The sequence below is a fragment of the Varanus komodoensis genome, unplaced genomic scaffold (genome assembly GCF_004798865.1).
Source record: "Varanus komodoensis strain SLA01 unplaced genomic scaffold, ASM479886v1 scaffold42, whole genome shotgun sequence".
Lineage (NCBI taxonomy): Eukaryota > Metazoa > Chordata > Lepidosauria > Squamata > Varanidae > Varanus > Varanus komodoensis.
In genome coordinates, this window is record NW_025335972.1 from 3,148,904 (window position 1) to 3,166,979 (window position 18,076).

The 18,076-nt window shown below is 50.9% G+C and overlaps 1 protein-coding gene across 1 annotated transcript in view; it reads right to left on the reverse strand.

Annotated features, from left to right (window-relative positions):
* Positions 1–235: 235 nt before the first annotated feature.
* The window catches only part of CACNA1F (calcium voltage-gated channel subunit alpha1 F), a 65,083-nt gene continuing 47,242 nt past the window's right edge, over positions 236–18,076 (reverse strand). Inside the window, exons 30-49 of the mRNA XM_044443428.1 lie at positions 17,881–17,991; positions 16,826–16,909; positions 16,332–16,352; positions 14,975–15,103; positions 14,659–14,724; positions 14,043–14,134; positions 13,316–13,475; positions 11,464–11,591; positions 10,860–10,956; positions 10,582–10,684; positions 9,705–9,806; positions 9,084–9,214; positions 8,846–8,974; positions 6,565–6,794; positions 6,318–6,458; positions 4,611–4,774; positions 3,187–3,299; positions 1,410–1,655; positions 407–547; positions 236–343 (exon numbers count right to left, since the gene is read on the reverse strand). Coding sequence (XP_044299363.1) covers positions 236–343; positions 407–547; positions 1,410–1,655; positions 3,187–3,299; positions 4,611–4,774; positions 6,318–6,458; positions 6,565–6,794; positions 8,846–8,974; positions 9,084–9,214; positions 9,705–9,806; positions 10,582–10,684; positions 10,860–10,956; positions 11,464–11,591; positions 13,316–13,475; positions 14,043–14,134; positions 14,659–14,724; positions 14,975–15,103; positions 16,332–16,352; positions 16,826–16,909; positions 17,881–17,991 — 2,496 coding nt within the window. The remainder of the gene's footprint in view (positions 344–406; positions 548–1,409; positions 1,656–3,186; positions 3,300–4,610; positions 4,775–6,317; positions 6,459–6,564; positions 6,795–8,845; positions 8,975–9,083; positions 9,215–9,704; positions 9,807–10,581; positions 10,685–10,859; positions 10,957–11,463; positions 11,592–13,315; positions 13,476–14,042; positions 14,135–14,658; positions 14,725–14,974; positions 15,104–16,331; positions 16,353–16,825; positions 16,910–17,880; positions 17,992–18,076) is intronic.

Consider the following 18,076-nt stretch of genomic DNA (forward strand, 5'->3'; position numbering starts at 1 on the left):
GGAGAAGTCAAGTCTGGAGAAGGGGCAGCAAGCAGTAGACTCCCTAAGCTAGACAAGGACGCATATTGTGTTCCTAATCTGAGGGCAATATTTTGTGTGCCACGCTTTGGCCTCCTTTCTTAGCAGGCACTCCCATCATGGCACACGTTGGGGCAAGCGCCTGCCAAAGTCCTTAGAGATTTAAATCTATCTGCAGCTGCAGTCTCTCTGCGCCCCACCAGGGGGCACTTTTTGGTCAATAAGAGGGGACACAGGCCATCTCATCAGCTAAATCCTCTTCTTCACGGGAGCGGAAGGGTTCCTCGTCACTGTAAACAGGACCCAAGCTCCCGACGCCACTGTGCTCCCCATCACTGCTGTACAAGATGTGGCCACTGGCCCCTTGGTGGCTGCTTTCACCTCCCACAAATTTGCGGCTCAGCAAGTCTGTTGCAGCACTTTCCATTTCGTCAATGGTCATGTGGCAGGCATCTGCTATCTCTCTCTTGGTGAAGGCCACAAACTTGGGGTCCCGTGCGTAAAGGCCAAGGCCCTCTGAGATGAGCACCTAAAAGGCAAAGAAAAAAGGGGCTTGCTAGGCAAAGCTGTGGAGCTCATCTTCCCTTACCTAGTCAGGGGCTTAGTTGAGACGTAGCACCCAAACCATGGGTAGGAAGCTAAGCTATGGTTTAACATGAGGTCTGAATTGACAAGCCATGATTTTCAATCAATGAACAAACTAGAATGAGAAACCAGGGCTTCAAAAGGACTTGCCCACGATAGTGCATGCATACTGTGGTGTGGCCTGGCGACTGATTGGCACCATTAGCCATCTGCTGTCTGCCTCCAGAAGCTCTTGCATCATGGAAGCGGAAGGGAAAGCCTTGGTCTAAGAGGCTGGAAAAGATACTCAGACAAGCGGACAGCCTATTGCATGTCTGGAAACTCAAATCATGGCTTTGCTTGTAAAAACACTGCTGCAGTCTTTGAAGGTAGCCAGGGAGTTGTGCAAACCAGGTTCCCAGTAGTCAGGGAAGGTGGGATTTCAGTACCCTACACTGGCTCCTTCCTAATTTATCATGGCCAGCAGAGCCAGAATGAACCATGCAAATTAAATACACACACAGACGGATGTGCCCAGTTAGTTTCAGACTGCAACATTGCATTTGCAGTCTTTCCAGTGATGAAAACTCTCATGCCATCACCATCAAATGCGGGATTCTCCACCAGTGCCCTACAAGGGAATGGTTTCCATACCAGGAGGGCTAATTCTAACTCCAGCTCTGCAAACATGCACACAACACAAGCCAGGTAGTGGAGCATATCCTGGTGCTTCCGGGTCCGAGTCTCAGCATGGGGATGGGGCAGAGGTGGGCCCTTGTCCCCAGAGAGATGCAACCTTGAGAGAAAGCAGCCCGCCCTGCACTCACCGCCTCCACTAGGCTGTCTGCACTGCCACGCTTGTCATTGTAGCTGTGCTTGAGCTGGCTGGGCACGTGGAGATGGCCGTAGGTGCGGTAGGGCAGCTCGGGCTCGTTCGTGTACCAGCGTGCCCGTGACATGGGAGGAAGGCTGCTGCTGTTCTTCTCCCAGCTGCACCCTGGCAGGCCATCCTCTTCCACCAGGATCAGTGGGGCGTAGAGCAACCGGCCCCGTTTTGGTGGGGTGGCCCAGGACTGCAAGGAAGCTGTTGAGGAGCGGCTGCCACTGTGCCAGGAGTCATAGCTGCCATAGCCCTGAAAGAGAAGGCGAGATGCATCACAATGGACTAGTCTCAACAGCACAGTCATGCCATACCACAGATCCCCCGTGGGAAGGTGTCAATTGGTGTCCTGCACCAGTACACGGTTGGACTCAATGGCCTTCATGGCCCCTTCCAACTCTGCTGTTCTATGACTTTATGATTCTATGCTGTGACCCTAGGACAGGGTCTGGGCTAACAAAACACTGTGTTATCACACAATCCCTTGCTGGAGAACACAGCTGAAGTCAGGTCACAGCTGCAAACCCCACTGGAAGTGTGGCTGATCCTTTGCAGAATCGTGCTCGAATTCCACAGATGCACCAGTCTGCAGATCACAAGGTGGCCCTGGGGACTTGATGGCTAACATGCAGACCCATGTTCACACCGTCGTGGGACATGCCTGGGCAAATCCCCTCCCCTAGCCCACCCTCCCTCCTGGGTTGTTGTGGAGATAAAACAATTCTCCAAAGGGAGGACAGGACACCAAGACGGTGGACCAGGCTGAGGAACCCTTAGGAAGCCTCCACATGCTGCTGGACCACTGACTAGGCTTGTGGCAGGTGACGGGACAACATCAGAAGGGTGGCAACTGACCCGCCTCTGGGATGGATGGATGGAGCAGCTATGTTTTATGACTGACTCATTTGGGGAAAGGTCACAGCTTAGCAGCAGCTGCTCTGCATGCCGAGGGTCTGTCCTTAGTTCGGTCCCCAGCAACTCCAGCTGTGGATCTTGGGGAGGTCCGGGAAAGGTCTCCCCCAAACAAGACCTAGGAGAGCGTTCCCCAGTGAGAGCGGACAGCTCAGAAAGAGATGAGCAAATGGTCCAAAGCAGGACAAGGCAGCTTTGTGCATTCATGGACAGTACAGCTGGGTGACACAGAACAGCCATGCAAGAGGCTTCTGGGAGCCAGCTGGAGAACAGTCGCACCGCTCTGCTTGCTGCCAGGGCTGCTTAGATAAGGCAACATGTGGTATGAAGTGGCAGGCCACAGGCACAGCTAAGAGCCGGCCCAGGCAGCAAAAGCACATGGCAGTGATGCAGCACTCAAGTGACTCCCGCTCTAGAGAGAGGCAGGTACTGTGCACTCTGCAAGGAGGTGGCTAATAAGGCAGGGAGAGCAGCTGGAAAAGTGCCAGAGGGTGTAGGTTTGTGCTTCGACTTTGTCCTGCCTGGTAAAATGCCAATCTTCCATTCTGCCTGAGTCAGGCCACATCAAGGCATGGTGGGCCTGATCCATCCAGCATATGAAGCACTCCCATCAAAGAGTGCTATTAAGTACAGGCAGACAGAGTGCCTTTCCCACAATCAGTCTTCATGTGTTGGGATCAGGAGGGAAAGGATTCCCAAAGCAATAAGCTTTGTACTGTAGTCAATAAGGGAATTCCGCCCATGCCTTTTCTGCTTTAGAAATGGAGCCCTGTGGATACACGCACTGCTCTTGCACTGGGTGCCAAAATTACCTGTGCACGTGCACGGCAGGGTGGTGCATTTTGGTGGTAGGTGCCTGGGATGGGGATGTCGTCACAGCTGCCCTGGCGCTGCAGGCACTGGATGCTGAAGGCTGGCTTACGGCCTAGAGGGGTGGGTAGAAGGAAATGACAGAGGAAAGGTGAGAGGCCCTGGTGGGGAATGGCCATCGTCTTCCGCAAAGCACATTCCATCAAGTTCCTCATTTATCTGAACCCAGCCACTGCCAAACTATTCATTTTGTAATCATTTCTGGGTCACCCTTCAATACATTAAAAACAGATTACAAGAAACATTAACATCAGCACAAAAATGGCAGACAACAATAAAGCAGGATACCCTACGCAACCCTAATGTCAGTGCCCCCCCACCCTGCTCCCGCCCCAAACACCAACTCATGTAAAACTATTCTACAGAAGTTTACAGAGTTGGAGAGATAAAAAGATTTTCATCAGACACCAATGTTTGTCACCCAGCCATCCACCTCTCCGATTCCTTCTAGTCCTTCTCCATAATCCAGCATTGCCCAAGTGCTTTAAACTTGGATCCTGCTTCAAAATTTAATTCTATCTTTTGCTTTTACTCCAGCTTACCACTATCCACCTCTCTTACATGCAGTTTATATGTGCAGCCTGCTGCAGCAGGTGAGGTACAAGGGTGTCTTCACCAAGGACAGGGCCTGCACAGCTTTGGCCCCACCAAAACAGACACGGGCTGCCCATCTGCTGTGTGCTGAAGCTTGCCAAATGAACTGGAGCCCCTCAGTTCTACTGACTTTCTGCACTGGCCCTTAACATAAAGACACTCTTGACTGGCTGGCTGGGGCATCAGGTTCTCAAAACACAGGCCCAAGTTTGGTACTGCTTCAAGGAAAGAGTGAGGCAGCAGCGGCATGTGGCACTGGAGTCAGGCAAGGGGGCTGGTGGGAGGATAGAAGGACCAGCAAAGGAGAAAGTCCTTCCTACTGCCATCCTCACAACCAAGCTCAGGCTAAGTGTTCTTTCTCTTCCCACCCACTGCTTCAGAGTAATTCCTCAGCCCAGTTCAGCCCTTCAGCAGGAAGGATCCAGCAAGCCAGAGCAGCCCACCAACAGCCAGGCTCCTGTGAAAACCTCACATTTTTGCTGCCCCTTCAGACTGTGCATGAGCAGCAGGGGGTCAAATATTTAAATGCTCTTCCCCACACATATCCACAGGAAGGTTGTGCCGAACCCCCTGAGGCACTAGTTTGCTATTTGCAAGGACCTTTGTTCTCTCCACAGGGCAACTTTCAAGCACGGGACCCTGTCAGCCCATAGCCTGAAGCGGTGTACACCTTTTGCCAGTTGATCCTGCTGGGTGTATGAAGTGAAGTGGCTTTTGGGCAGGGAGATCCTGGCAGCACAGGCCGAGCTACCCAGAGTCTGGCCATCCTGACCTGTGGGTGTGGGAGGCAAGAGGCGCCTACGCTTGGTTTGCCGGCTGTCCAATCCTCCGTTGACGAGCCCACTGTTGATGCACCGGGAGGGGAGCGGCAAGGAGCCGCCATAGCCATTGTCCCAGTGACGACGGCGGGGTTGTGGGTTGTGCAGAGCAGGCGGCCTGCAAGGGAGAGACACAGAACCCTGAATGCCGTTCCTCGGAGCCAGTTTCAGCCAGCCATCGTGTGTCATGCACCCCCCTCCCCCAGCAGTGGTGGGTATTCAGATGACCATCAGGATACATACTCCTGGGGCATCCACTCAGTGCCTAGCTTGGATGCCAGCCACAAGGAACTTGTCCTAATCACTAATCCACACTGTGAGCCAGTTCGCATGATCACCACAGGTGGGCTGCGATGGCTCACTGTGAATATCCAGTGGGGGTTGCCATGGTTTGTTTTGCCCTTCAAAACCTAGAGGCAGGGTATAGTTTGAATGTTAAACAATCCTTAAATAACCCTACCACAGATCATGGGTTATTTGAGGGTTGCTTAACCCTTGAACTACCCGGACATCTGGGTTTGGGTGACAAGACAAGCCATGGCCAGGCTTGAAGACAGAACCAGTTACCCAGGTGCCACGCCTCATTGTGACTTTAAACTATGGGGGGCTGCAGTGATTGTGCAAAGCAGGTCACTGTCACACGGTGCTTCTGTGATCCTGTTAGCAAAGTGGATCTAGGGACTGCTTTTCTGTACACTAAGTGCCACATGGGTCCAGTGTGGATGGAGGAATCCATGCAATTCCTTCCTTCACTAACTTTGTCTGATTCCCAAGGACAGTGACAATGGCACAGGAAGAGAATACAGTGCAAGAACCTGGCCCTGCGGAAACAGTTCCCGCTCTCTTCCAATGATTGAAGATTGTGCTTGTGTCTTGTCCAAATTTGCTCTCCTTTGTCTCAACACCTAATGCAGGGGTCCTCAAACTTTTTAAACAGGGGTCCAGTTCACTGTCCCTCAGACTGTTGGGGGGCCGGACTATACTTTAAAAAATATGAATGAATTCCTATGCACACTGCACATTAGAAATAATTAAAATAAATTGAAAAATTAATTAAAAATGAAAATTAATTAATTTTTTAAAAAATAATTGAAAAATAAAAAATGTTTGCTCCACTCACTTGGGCTGTAGCAGAAGCCCAAGATGAGGTGGGAAGAGTATGTCCATATTCAAGGGACATAGCTAAAATGTCCACGATCATGCAGGAGGTGGGGGAAGATGGGTGAGATAGTGGTGGAGGGGGAAGATGGACATGATCACGCTTGTGCTGGGAAGACAGGTGTGATCGCGATCGTGCTGGGGTTGGGGAGATGGCCACGATCACGCCTGTCTTCCCTGCATGAGTGCGACTGCGATCAAGGCCATCCCCCCCCCCCCCCCCCCCCCACAGCATGATTGTGCAGGGAAGATGGGCACAATTGTGCCCATCTTTCCCCCCCAGCATGACCGCAATCGCACCCGTCTTCCCTGCATGAGCACACCTGCAACTGCGGCCATCTCCCCACTGAGTATTCCTGCGCTGGCTCAGAGCTTTTGGACTCACGCGGAGATCATTTTCTCCAAGAGAGTCCAAAAGCTCTGAGGTGGGCTGGATAAAGGGGCATGGCGGGCCGTATTCAGCCCGCTGCCTGTAGTTTGATGACCCATGATCTAAGGCTTACCTGTCACGGGAGGCCAGGCTCTCAGAGTCCTCCTCTCGGCTGTAGTATCCCTGCTCAATGGAGGTGTCCTCCCCATAATCTTGGCCATGCGTGGCTTCTTTGTGCACCGTTGGTGGGATGCAGCTGCCCTCAGAGCTCCGTCTGGCAGGTGCACAGGACTGTCAAGAACCCTGAAATCCAAGCCCCTGCTCTTCCACCCAGCCGCACCCCGCTCAGCCCCACAACCACCTTTTCCCCTGCCCAGCACCTGCTCATCTTGCGCCGGGAGGGCATGTTGGGCAGTTCAGAAGGTTCGTGGTTATCAGCAGCATCCTCCTCATAACAGGCTGGCCCATTGGTCATGTGGGAAAGGCCAACACTGGAGGGGTGCCGGGAGCCCACGAGGCCATTCATCAAAGTCTTGTTCTCCCTGTCTGGTGAAGTTGCAGTGGTGGAGGTTTGGTGGTCAGGGGCGGAGCCATACAATGCCTCAGAGCTCTGTGGGGAGGGAGAAGCACACCTGCCTTGGAAACCGGTACTCCTGTGATCCACTGCTGCCTTACATCCCTTCCCCTGAAGATTAAAGGCCTGCAGCGAAGGTGCCGGCTGAGTATTTCAGAGTGCGTGAACCTCAGTCCTACTCATCTCTGGAGCTCCTGTCCACACCAAGTTCTCCTTTCTTCCTCAAATTCGTTTCCTTCTGACACCCTCCCTCTGACCTTCTGTTTTCCCTCACATTACTTTGGAACATTCTCAGAGGGTCATCCTTATTAGCACATCTGATATACAACCAAAGCAGTTTTCCACTCTGACTTCCAGCACAGGACTGTGACCACGGAGATACCAAGGCTCAAAAGAGGGCTGGGCAACTTGTGGTCCTCCACCTGTTTTGGCCTACAGCAACCACCAGTTCTCACTATTGACTATGCAGGCTAGGGCTGATGGAGGTTGTAGCCCAGCACACCTGGAGGGTACCAGGTTGGGGACAGGGGGTCTAGAATAACGCTGCTTCACTGAAAATTGCATCCTATTTCAATGTACAGTGGAAGAATTGGCCGTGTGGGATTCTAGGCTTTTCCTGTTTCTATGCCCATTCCTTCTTCTAACCCTCCTTCCATGGTTTGCTCAACTCCCTGCCTCTGATGCATCCCCTTCCTCAGTCTCTTCTGCTTGCCCTGCTCTGCTGTGCCCCTCTGCCTCATCCAATGCCAGCCAGAGATACTTCTGCCCACCTGCCTGCCCACCCTCGCTCTGATATTAGGCCAGCCAGCAATTTCCCCAGGGCTACCTTCCTATTTCACAGATGGCAAGGCGGGGAACCTGCAGCCCACCAGGTGGTGCTGAACTAGAACTCCTATAATCTCTGACAAATGGTCATGCTGGTTGGGACCGATGGGCATTGGAATCCAACAACTGGAGGACTACAGCTTTCCGACTCATAAGAGCACAATACACTATACAGATTTCTCTTGCACAAAGATAATCCTTTGGGTAAGGATTAATAATCGTAGGTCTGTAGCACAGTGCATGGATCTGACTATTACACTGCAGGTTTTATAGTGCTTTCTCTATAGAAATCATCTTTGTGTAAGAGAAAAGTCATTAGGCCCAATCCACACTTGTGCTAAAGCTGGGTTGGCCTTCTCTATTAGATCTTAACTTAAGATTAACAGGAGATCTGGGCTGCAATGTGGGAAAATGTGAAGTAACTGGAAGGACGAGAGCAACTCTGGGCATATGCAAAGTGCCATTTAACTCACTGAAAGTTGAGCTAAAACAACTCTCCTTTTAGAAATTGGTTATTAATAGTTTACAAGCTATGTACAGTGCTATCTTTGCAATCTGGGGACAAAGAACTTTCAGTGGGCACTCTTTACCCAGAAAGAGAATGGCATACAAAATAAGACAAATTCTCATATTCTGTGGCTTCTTTGGGTATTGCCTACAAGGGGAGAAAGGTGGGCTGCTGCTAGCCATGGGGTCTCAGCAAATGCCTGATCAGGCCACCTTTTGGAGCCAGCCCTGGCAAACTAAAAGCACATTAGGGGGTTGCTCAGCAAACAGAATTCATACTCTGTTCCCCAAGATATTTCACAACCTCACAGTCTCACCTCTTCTACACTACAAAGCAACATATTGCACTCAAATCTGCTCTCCCAGAAATTCAGCAGCAGCCCAATTTGAGCAGGGAACAGCAGGTATGCAAAAGCCAAGAGCACAAGCTAGCAGAAACAGTTCTGATTTGCATTTAGGGATAAGTCTTCTGGGAGGAAAGCTGAGGGAACAGAAACCTTGATCTGCCTTTCAAAGTAAAAACCTCCCCACCAATTTTAATGCAAAATCACCCTGCGATTCCTTCTACAACAGCTCATTAGATCCACTCTGAGGTGCCATCACACTCTGAGGAGGATGGCAAGCTGAACTGGAACCCAAAGGACAACAGGAGGGAGCATGGGGTATCCTAAGCTCAAGGTTTTGCCTGGCTTGCTCTGAGGGTTCCTCGGTGGGTTTCCTGCCTTGCCCCAAAGAACACTAGGCTGTCAGCTCACCTGGTAGGTCACTGCCTCCTCCTCACATGTGGTTCCCTCTGCTTCCCCCCCTTCTTCTTCTTCTGCCAGGTCACAGGACATGGCGCGGCGGATCTCCGGTCCCAGGTCCTGCAAGCTCTTCAGTCCAGCCTAGAGGGGAGAAAGGCAGCTCAGCAACGGGCTCAGCCACGCTAGTACCCTCATCACCTTTCCTGCCTCAGGCCAGTCAAGGGGCCCATCCCCAAGCTGGGAGACTCACCTGCAAGGCAGTTGAGTTGCTGGGGGACCCATCTGGCCCCAGCAGCCCCTTCTCCTTCCGCTTACGGAACTTCCTGAAATAGTCCTGGATCAGGAACGTGGCATAGAACTTGCCAACTGTGACTTCCTCCTCTGTCAAGGGAAGAAGATTGACGTGGCTGCTTGTTAGGAGATGCAGCTGCTTGGAGAAAATTAGCCCTTCCATAAAGCTCCATGAAAAGAGGCAGGCTAGTTTTACAAAATAGGGAGTCCTGCGGTCCCATTGAGAACATGTGGCTTAGGGTGCCATGGCTGCAGGAATCTATTTTTAGCTTGCAGCAGAATGGCATGGCTGCACTCACTAGCCTGAGGAAGTTCACATTTTCCAGAGCTGATCTCCTTCTTGCACTCAGAGTGCCATTCCAGATGAAGGATCACTTCATTTCAGTTTCATGTCACAAAATTTGAAATAGCCATCATGAGTGGAGCTGGCACCAGGCAAAGCTAGCAGCCACCCTGTGGCCCATGAATGTTGAAAGGGCCCACTGAGTCAGCATGGCCCCTAATTCCCCTACCCTCATCTCCTTTGACACTCCAGAGACACCTGGAGAGAGCGGAACCATTGCTAGGATAAAGCACCAACCTTCTGGAGGGGGTATCACTTCATCCAGCAGTTTGGGCTTGGTCCGCTTCCAGATCTTCTTGATAACAGCACGGAGCTCCTTGTTGGCAACATCCAAGTCTCCTACAAGAATGGGACAGAGGGAGACCTTCAAAACAATCTACCGGATTCTTGCATGAAGCAGCCCCAGTGCTACTGAGTGACACCACTTTGGGCTGCTCTTAGAACTGCAGGCTGTGAATATGGTGGGCGAGGGTCCAATTCTGATGAGTGTAGGACAAAGTGAAGAGCAAGCAAGAGCTTCTGGACTGGGCAGCCAACTTCATGGTCAACAGTGCCCTCCAGACACTTTGGACTGCAAATCTCATCACCGCCACTCAGCACAGGTTATGGGAAATATAGTCCAAAGCCTGTGGAAAGCACCAGGATAGGGAAGGCTGGCTTACACCCTGGGAGTAGCACTGCTAGGCCATTTTCAAGGAAACAGGGAGGGTGGAGCCTGGGAACAGAACCTATGATTAATGCTCGTGCTCTGTTCTGCTGGAAACCCTGCCTGGGGCCTGGAAACACTGACTTAGCTGATCAGCCAGCTAGCATTTGTCCTCACCACTGATCCCTCTTCCTTCCTCACCTTCACTCTGTCTAGAACTGCCCAAGTCCAACAGAAAACGAAGCCGGGCTCCACCTGCTTTCCCACCAGGAAGGGATTTTGTGTGGAGCAGGTGGGATGGGGTGCTCTCAAGAGATGAGAGTGCCATTTGCTGCTGGCAAACTGGGCCTGTGAAAATCCTGTGATGGTGCCTGAGGAAAGGAGCGCTCTCAGCATATGCAGAATGTGCTTCCCCATCACCAAGTAACCATTCTGCACATGCCAAGAAGAACAAGTCTGGGACCTCACCTTCCGTCTTGATCTTAAGGGATGTCCGCACCAGGGCGAAGAGGGTGGCATTGAAGGTGACCGTCCCATCCGAGTTGAGGGGCATGTTCATCGCCACCAGCCTCTGCAGAGACAAAAGCCCACCAAGGGTCCATGTCTCCTCCCCTCTCCAGCCACCCCCCACACTGCTGAGCCACAGAAGCAATCACAGGTGAGCCCTGGATGGTGGTGCCAGGACTTCACCATGGGGCCCTATTGCTGAGGCATGAGAGAACCTGGGTGTCACGTTCTGGAATTACCTTGCAGGCTACTCGGTGGGGGCAGAGTTTCCCAAAGCCCAGGGGTGGTTGTATCCGGCGCAGGAGGGTCACCACATCGAGGTGCTTGATGCGACCCCTGGAGGAAGAAAAGCATTGTGAATGTTTGCATTTACCAGACTGTTCCAACCAGTTGCTCTCCCGAAGTTTTGACTACAATCCCCATCATCCCCAGCAGTGGGTTCCCAGTGGACATTGCTTCCCTTGCTGGGACTGCAAGTGGCAGCAGCCTAGATCAGTAAAGTCTTGGATTAGAAAAGGGACCCGCATCTTTAAAAGTTCCCTGTCAGGGAGAACCAATACCATCCTCTCCTCACAGTCCACCCCTAGGGATAAGAAAGTGACAATTCCAAATGGCCATCTTTACTGTCCCCTGCAGTACCCTGCAAAACTACAAAATATTACAGGAATATCCTGTTATTACTTTTAGTGGCGGGAACTGGGATTGTGGGACCCTGTATTATTGGAACCTGTGGTTTAGACAAGGGGAGGTGAGGATCAAGGGCTTCAAGAAGATCCAGACATACCAGCACTTGCTGGCAGGGGTAGTTACTGGAATTACAGGTGAAAAAGTCATGTCACTTACTTGGCAGCAGGATCGTACTCCGACCAGATCCTCTTGAACTCATCGAGATGGTGGGGACCCAGAATGGACCAGTCTCGGGTCAGATAGTCAAAATTGTCCATGATGACAGCAACAAAGAGGTTAATGATCTAGGAAGGGTGAGCTAGAAATTGGAGGGTGTTCCCAAGGAGCCCACAGCAGGCAGAGAGAAAGACTACACAGGCAAACAGTCTGAGACTACAAACTGTTTTGCTTGAGGCTGTTCATTGGCTATATCTCTTTTTGGTTTTGCCACAGAACCGAAGCACACAAGTACAGTGGTACCTCGGCTCACAAACGCCTCAGTTCACAACCAAATCGGGTCGCAAACAGAAATTTGAAAAAAATTTGCCTCAGGTCGCGAACTCCGCATTGGATGATGATCGCAATCGCGGCCATCTTCCCTGCACAAACACTCCAAACAATAACCTTCTCCCCACCCACCACGAGGGGGAGCCATGAGGGCACGCTCACCTCCGTCAAGGCCCTCCCGGTTCCTCACCGCTGCCCCACTTCCAAGCCAGAAGAAGGTCCCCTTGCAGGCGTTTGCCCGGCTCCAGGAGGGGGAGCGGGAGGCCAAAGAGGCAGGCACGGGGTGGCTCCCCCAGCTGGAAGGGGGCCACAAGGAGGGAGGTAAGGGATGCTTTCCGTGGGCCGAGGCGAGTGGAAGCGAGGGACGGGGCCGCGACCGACCGAGCGGGGTGCCTCCCACCTCTCCCCGCAGTGACCACCCCTGGGCTCGTCAAGGCGGCTATGGCCTGGGGACAGGGCTCATACTGTATTTTTGTGGTTTTAAAAAAACCCATATTTATTTATTTAAAAATTATATGCCATCCTTTATGTATAACATAAAGTTATGGTAAAGAACAGATTAACCTTATTTACATTGAACCTTATGGGGAAATTTGACTTGGCTCGCAATCAATTCCGGTCACAACCAGAATAGTAGAACGGGTTAAGTTTGTGAGCCGAGGTACCACTGTACATTTCCTTTCCTGCTTTTCCACCACCCACCCTCTAGGTGGCAATGTGTTGTAGCAGTACAGCACTTGCAGACAACTGAAAAAGCATTTTCTTTTGCTTTCTTAATTAAATGGCCCATTTATTTCCTTAGCTTCATAGGATAATAGAGTTGGAAGGGGCCCAAAAAAATGTTAATAGAAAATGTTGGTTATCTAGAAAACCAAAACTGGAGGCTTATGAGGTCATCTGAAGGACGTGTAGACAACCATGAGTAGGGAATGACAAGTGCCTCATATGGAAAAGCACTATGAATATTTACTCAGAACTAAATGATGCTGAGTTGCTCAGGGTTTATTTCCAGGTAGGTCCACATAAGTTTGTAGTGTCAGGGCCTATCAGCTCTTTCTTATGGAAACAGTTCTCAGTGACTTAATGTGGCCTCAGAAAGAGCACAGCAGTACCAGTGTGGAAAAAGAGCGCCTTTGAACAGGTCCTGTGTCCATCTCCTTCCCATGCTAATCATTTCCCACAAGTCTCAGGTCAAGGAGGAAGGCTGCCACATTGGAAAAGAAGCCTCAGTGTTGCTCACTGAAGCAATTAAGCCTTGATAAATTATGCCCTGCCGCCCCCCCTGCCCCGCCTGCGAAGGAAGCACTTGGGGAGACTACATGTGCATTGCCCAAGTAACATCTCCTTTGGCATTCAGGGCACCCAGTTGGCAAATGGCAGGAAGCCCCTCCAGATCCCAAAGGCTTGGAGGACTGCAAAGTGGGATTTGTGGTCGGGCAGGGATGACCCCTGTGTCAGGGGGCTGGCTACAACCGATGAGTGCAGAGGGCAGGGCAGGGCTCTCCCTGCTGCAGGATCTCACCAGGAAGGCACAAAGCATGAAGAAACTGATGAAATAGACGATGGCAAAGTTGCTGCCGCAAGTGAACTCCTCCCCAGGCTCATAATCAGATTCAGGGTCGCAGCGCTTGCCCGGCAAGCTGGCCAGCATGATCTCTTGCCAGGCTTCTCCTGTGGCACACCTGGAGGGGTGGTGGGTGAAGGAAGAGAGTGAAAGACCAAGATGCCTGGGGGCAGAAGAAGAGCTGGCACAAAAGCCCTCCTGAGGTTTGGCTGAAAGGTCTTGCAGGAATCTGGGAAAGAGGGACAGGTACTTACCCACCTGTCTAGAGCTACACGTGCTCAGGAACACCATACATGACAATCAACTCACTGAGTGATCCTGATCAAGAACTCAGTGGGCCTATGTTTGTCAAAGGGACAACTACTTTTGCTTTTGAAAGGGGTGTGTGAGAGAGAGGTGATGGGATGACTATTGTGCTGGCAAAATTGCTGCCCTTACTTTGAGGTGTAGAAAAAGAAATAATGCAAATATTCTTAACATTTGAGAACATAAAGAGAGTCCTACTGGATCAGACCATCTAGTCCAATATTCTGTACTTCAGTATCCCTGGATAACTAGGGGCCTCACCTGAGTTTGCATAGTCATATACTATAATCTTACCTATAGGCAGGAATGGGAAGGAGAACAAGGAAATGTACAGCTGAAGCGAAAATACAAGCCCAAGAACGGGGAGGAAAAGAGGTACCTGAAGAGCAGCAGCACAGCTTGCGGGAAAGTCTGGAAGTTGTTGTTGCGATTGATTGGTGTCCCATCCTGCATGGCCACTTTGCCAAAGGTCTGAAAAGCAAGAAAGCCACTCTCAGGGTCATGCCAAGATGCAATGAGCAGAGTCCAAACCGTTCTGCTGTAAACAACCCAGCCCTCGGCTCACCTCCCTGTAAGGGGCAGAAGAGGAAATGTGACCCCATTGTGCTGCTAGAGTAGCAGCAGGAAGCACATTGTTCCCTCCTGGACCAGCCAGATCTGTCTTTCTGGCTCCCGTGTGTTGGCTCCAAGCCCTGCCCAAATATGGTACATTTCTCACAGACAATGCTTGACCTGCTCCCTCAAACATGTATGTGGTGCTCTGGTACATGTAGGTACATACACACTCAGCCACACACTTGATGTGCACAGGCATCTGTTGACTGCCCTGGTTTTAGAAGCATGTACCTGTTATGCACCTATTATGTGCAACAAGGGCACACCATTTCAAGCAGGCCCATTCATAGCTGTGACCAAGCACGAGTCATTCAGAGCCATATGTGGATTGATTTGCGTCTTGCAAGCCCTCCAGAATGCTGGCGAGGGTCTGTGCTCACCTGCATGCCGATGACAGCATAGATGAAGAAGATCATGGCAATGAGAAGAGCAACATATGGTAGAGCCTGGAGGCAGAATAAGCAATGAATTTGGAGGATTCATCAACCCCCGCGCCCCTGCCAGACCCAAAGGCTGCCTGGTGGAGCCCAGTGCCCAGCACGTCGCCCCACAATCACCTCCTACTGGGCCTAACATTTCATGTTCCCCCACGTGTTCTGCTCTTTCATGCCAAAAGGGGAAGAAACACAGCTGGGGTCTACAGTCCCAGATTCACAGGGGAGGCAAGTGTCATGCTTCTGTCAGGAAGATGCTGACCTGGAAGGATTTTATGAAAGTCCAGAGCAAGGTACGGATGCCCTCCCCTTTGCTGAGCAGCTTGACCAAGCGCATGACGCGAAAGAGGCGGAAGAAGGTGATGGAGATGCGGGAACTGTCCTCTGAACTCTGCAGTGGCAGAAACCAAATTTTCATGACAAGAACTCTACAAAGCACGCATGCACAAACATGCATGCATGCAGCCATTGCATATACCCAGCTGACCAGGGTACAACTAGCCCAACATTCAAGTTTCCAGTAGAAACCAGCAGTATCTGGAAGTTCAGAAGTGTAGCATGGAGGTGATGGCCATCAATTTGTCTGCCAAAAGCACCTGGTGCTTGGAGGTGCTCTGCACCTGTTCAAGGTTGTTCCATTTGGCTGTTATAGCTAATACCTAAGTTATTCCACCCACCCATATTCACATATCCAAAAATGCAGGGACATGCATGCATCGGGCACATGAGGCCCATGGCTCCCTGCAGGACAGAGCACCAAGTCCACCACCGAATGCAGCCACTGCATCTTTTCTCACGTACATGGCTGCCTGCTTTGCCCCTGGCTCAGGCATCTCATTGGTCCAGGATTAAGGGGAACAGGCTTGTGTGGTTGCTAAGCAACCATGCTACTCTCCTGTTCCTGCATCCATGAGCAGCAAAAGATAAGCTGGGTGGGGTAGGAGGACATGCATGTTTAGGAAGGTGGCAACAAGAGCAGTGGGGCTGGATCCAGTAACAAGGATGAGGAGGGGAAAGCCTGGCATTTCAGGCAGAGCCACTGAGGATCCCCGCCAGCCCATCCTGGGATGCAGCACCGTCAGACTTGCAACATCAGCATCTGCCCTGCTGGTATTTCCACAGCAACTTTTGCATGCAAACACTGTGTAACCTTGCAGTGTTCTTGGACCTTCTCTTGGGGTGGTCCCGCAGATGGTGTTGACCTGCAGCCCCCATCAGATCTACCCAACACAGCCAATGGTGAGGGATTGTGGGGACCACAACCCAGCAGCACGTGAGGGCCACAGTTTGCTCACCCCTGCCCTACACAAACAGAATTTCGTTCACCAGTGTCAGGACCCAGTCCACAGCAGCTGAGGGATCTCAGCTGGGCCCCTAGACTTTGGTCACCAGTGGCCAAAGAGGGGATTACAGGGAGACCAATCACACCAGGCAGTGGAGCTTCCTCAGGGCAACAGTCCAAAGCAAATTATGTGATAAAGACTTCTCGGTCAGATCTGCTGCCCGAGGAAGGCTGCCCTAACCACTACAACATGCGCTGACTCTCCTATAGATGTGCCTATCGCATGCACCCATAGCCTGCCCTCAGGCTTGCTTGAGGTCAAACACAGGTGCAATACCTCTCCAACATGCCCTCCATTCTATGCAGGAAATGATATCCATAATTGACAACGACGATGACGATGGTGGTGGTGGTGGTGATGCCAACAACAACAGTGAAGATGGGATTATATTTTGTAACATCCAAAGGGAGGCAGCATCAAACAGGTAAGAAAGAAAAGAAATAGAAGAATGATTGTGTAGATGGGTAAAGGAAAGATAAACAGAAAAGAGATGGACAGTACATGAATAAATGATGTTTCACACCAAAAATCTGTCTTCTCTTCTACATTATGCATATGCAAAATCTGGAACAGAAGCTGGCATCTGGCAAGGAATTTTGCTTGCTTTGAAAGCAAGTTTCTAGCTCTCAGAGTGGCAGTGGAGCTATGTTGCAGTGATACATTAAACAGAAAGATCCAAACATTCAGGATATTCATCACGTACAAGTATACACAAGGAAGGAGAATACAAAGTCACTTTACAGGGCATATGTGGTGACAGCATCACTCACATTGACTTCGGTGACAGCGATGTCCACTACACTCCCAACCACGATCAGAGCATCGAAGGTGTTCCAAGCATCACAGAAATAGTGCTGAAAAAGAGCAGCAGAAAAGGCCTCTCTGCAACTCATCCTGCATGGAGGAGCCGCAGACATCCTCCTCCACTACCCATCTTCCAGCAGCTTCCAGCATCATGGAAATTTCTGCAAAGTGGCCTGGGATTTCTCACATGATCGTTATTCTTTTACTTCTGTTTAAGTACAATGAAGGCCACCATGCATGTGAAAAGGAGGTTCAGCCTGTCCCACCCAGCTGCTTTTTCCCCTTAAATTCAGTCACACACATACAACTCCTGTGAGGATTAAGAGGTGGGGAACTCCACCACCATCAGGGTGCCCACAATCTACAAGGCTCCCTGTTTTTAAGGTGTTTCCTTGAAACACAGAGAACATGTGACTCACCAGCAGACTCTCTTGTAGAAATGTGACAGGTTTCAGGATCTCGCACATATATCTGCCCATGCAAACACCACAAATCCCCAAATACCACTACGAGTAAAGGTTGCATGGGTAGGTTTGCATTTGCCCTTCTTCAGCCTTCCTCACTAACACTTGGCTTCAAAGGTTCAGCCTTAGGAACTGATGGCTGGCAAAAGGCCAGTGGCTTCTGCCCTTGCCTTTGCATGGAGCAACCAAGAATTTCAGGAGCCATGTGAAAAAATTCTTGGATTGAATACCCTGCCTCTTCTGGGATGAGGAGCCCCAAAAGTCCTGGACTGGTACAACCCCAAAAGCCCTGGTTTGGAGTTTTGCCTCTCATATTCTCTTTTAGAGCAAGTGATGCAGAAGACTGAACAAAAATTGTTTTAAAGCAGCATGTGTGAAAATGCTCAAACGCTGCAAAGGTGATGGCTCAGTTGAAGACTGCTCTGCAAAATAGCCCAACAACAGGGCTCATGGGAGACTCTGAAGCTAAACTTGAAACCTCATTGTTGTTTGCTGGGAGCAGAGCTAAGAATCCCCTCAGCAAAACATCTCTTGAGCAAAATCCCCAGCCCCCAAACCTTGGGCTTGAAGGCAATGATCTTCAGCACCATCTCGACAGTGAAGAGGCCAGTGAAGACCATGTTGAGCAGGTCCATGACGTAGTTAAAGGGCTGGGACTGTTCATAGTGCTGGAAAAGGAGACATAGCACAAAACATGTAGAAGCATCTTTGGGTGTTGGCATCTCAGGCTGGGAGCTGTTGTGAATTGCTTTG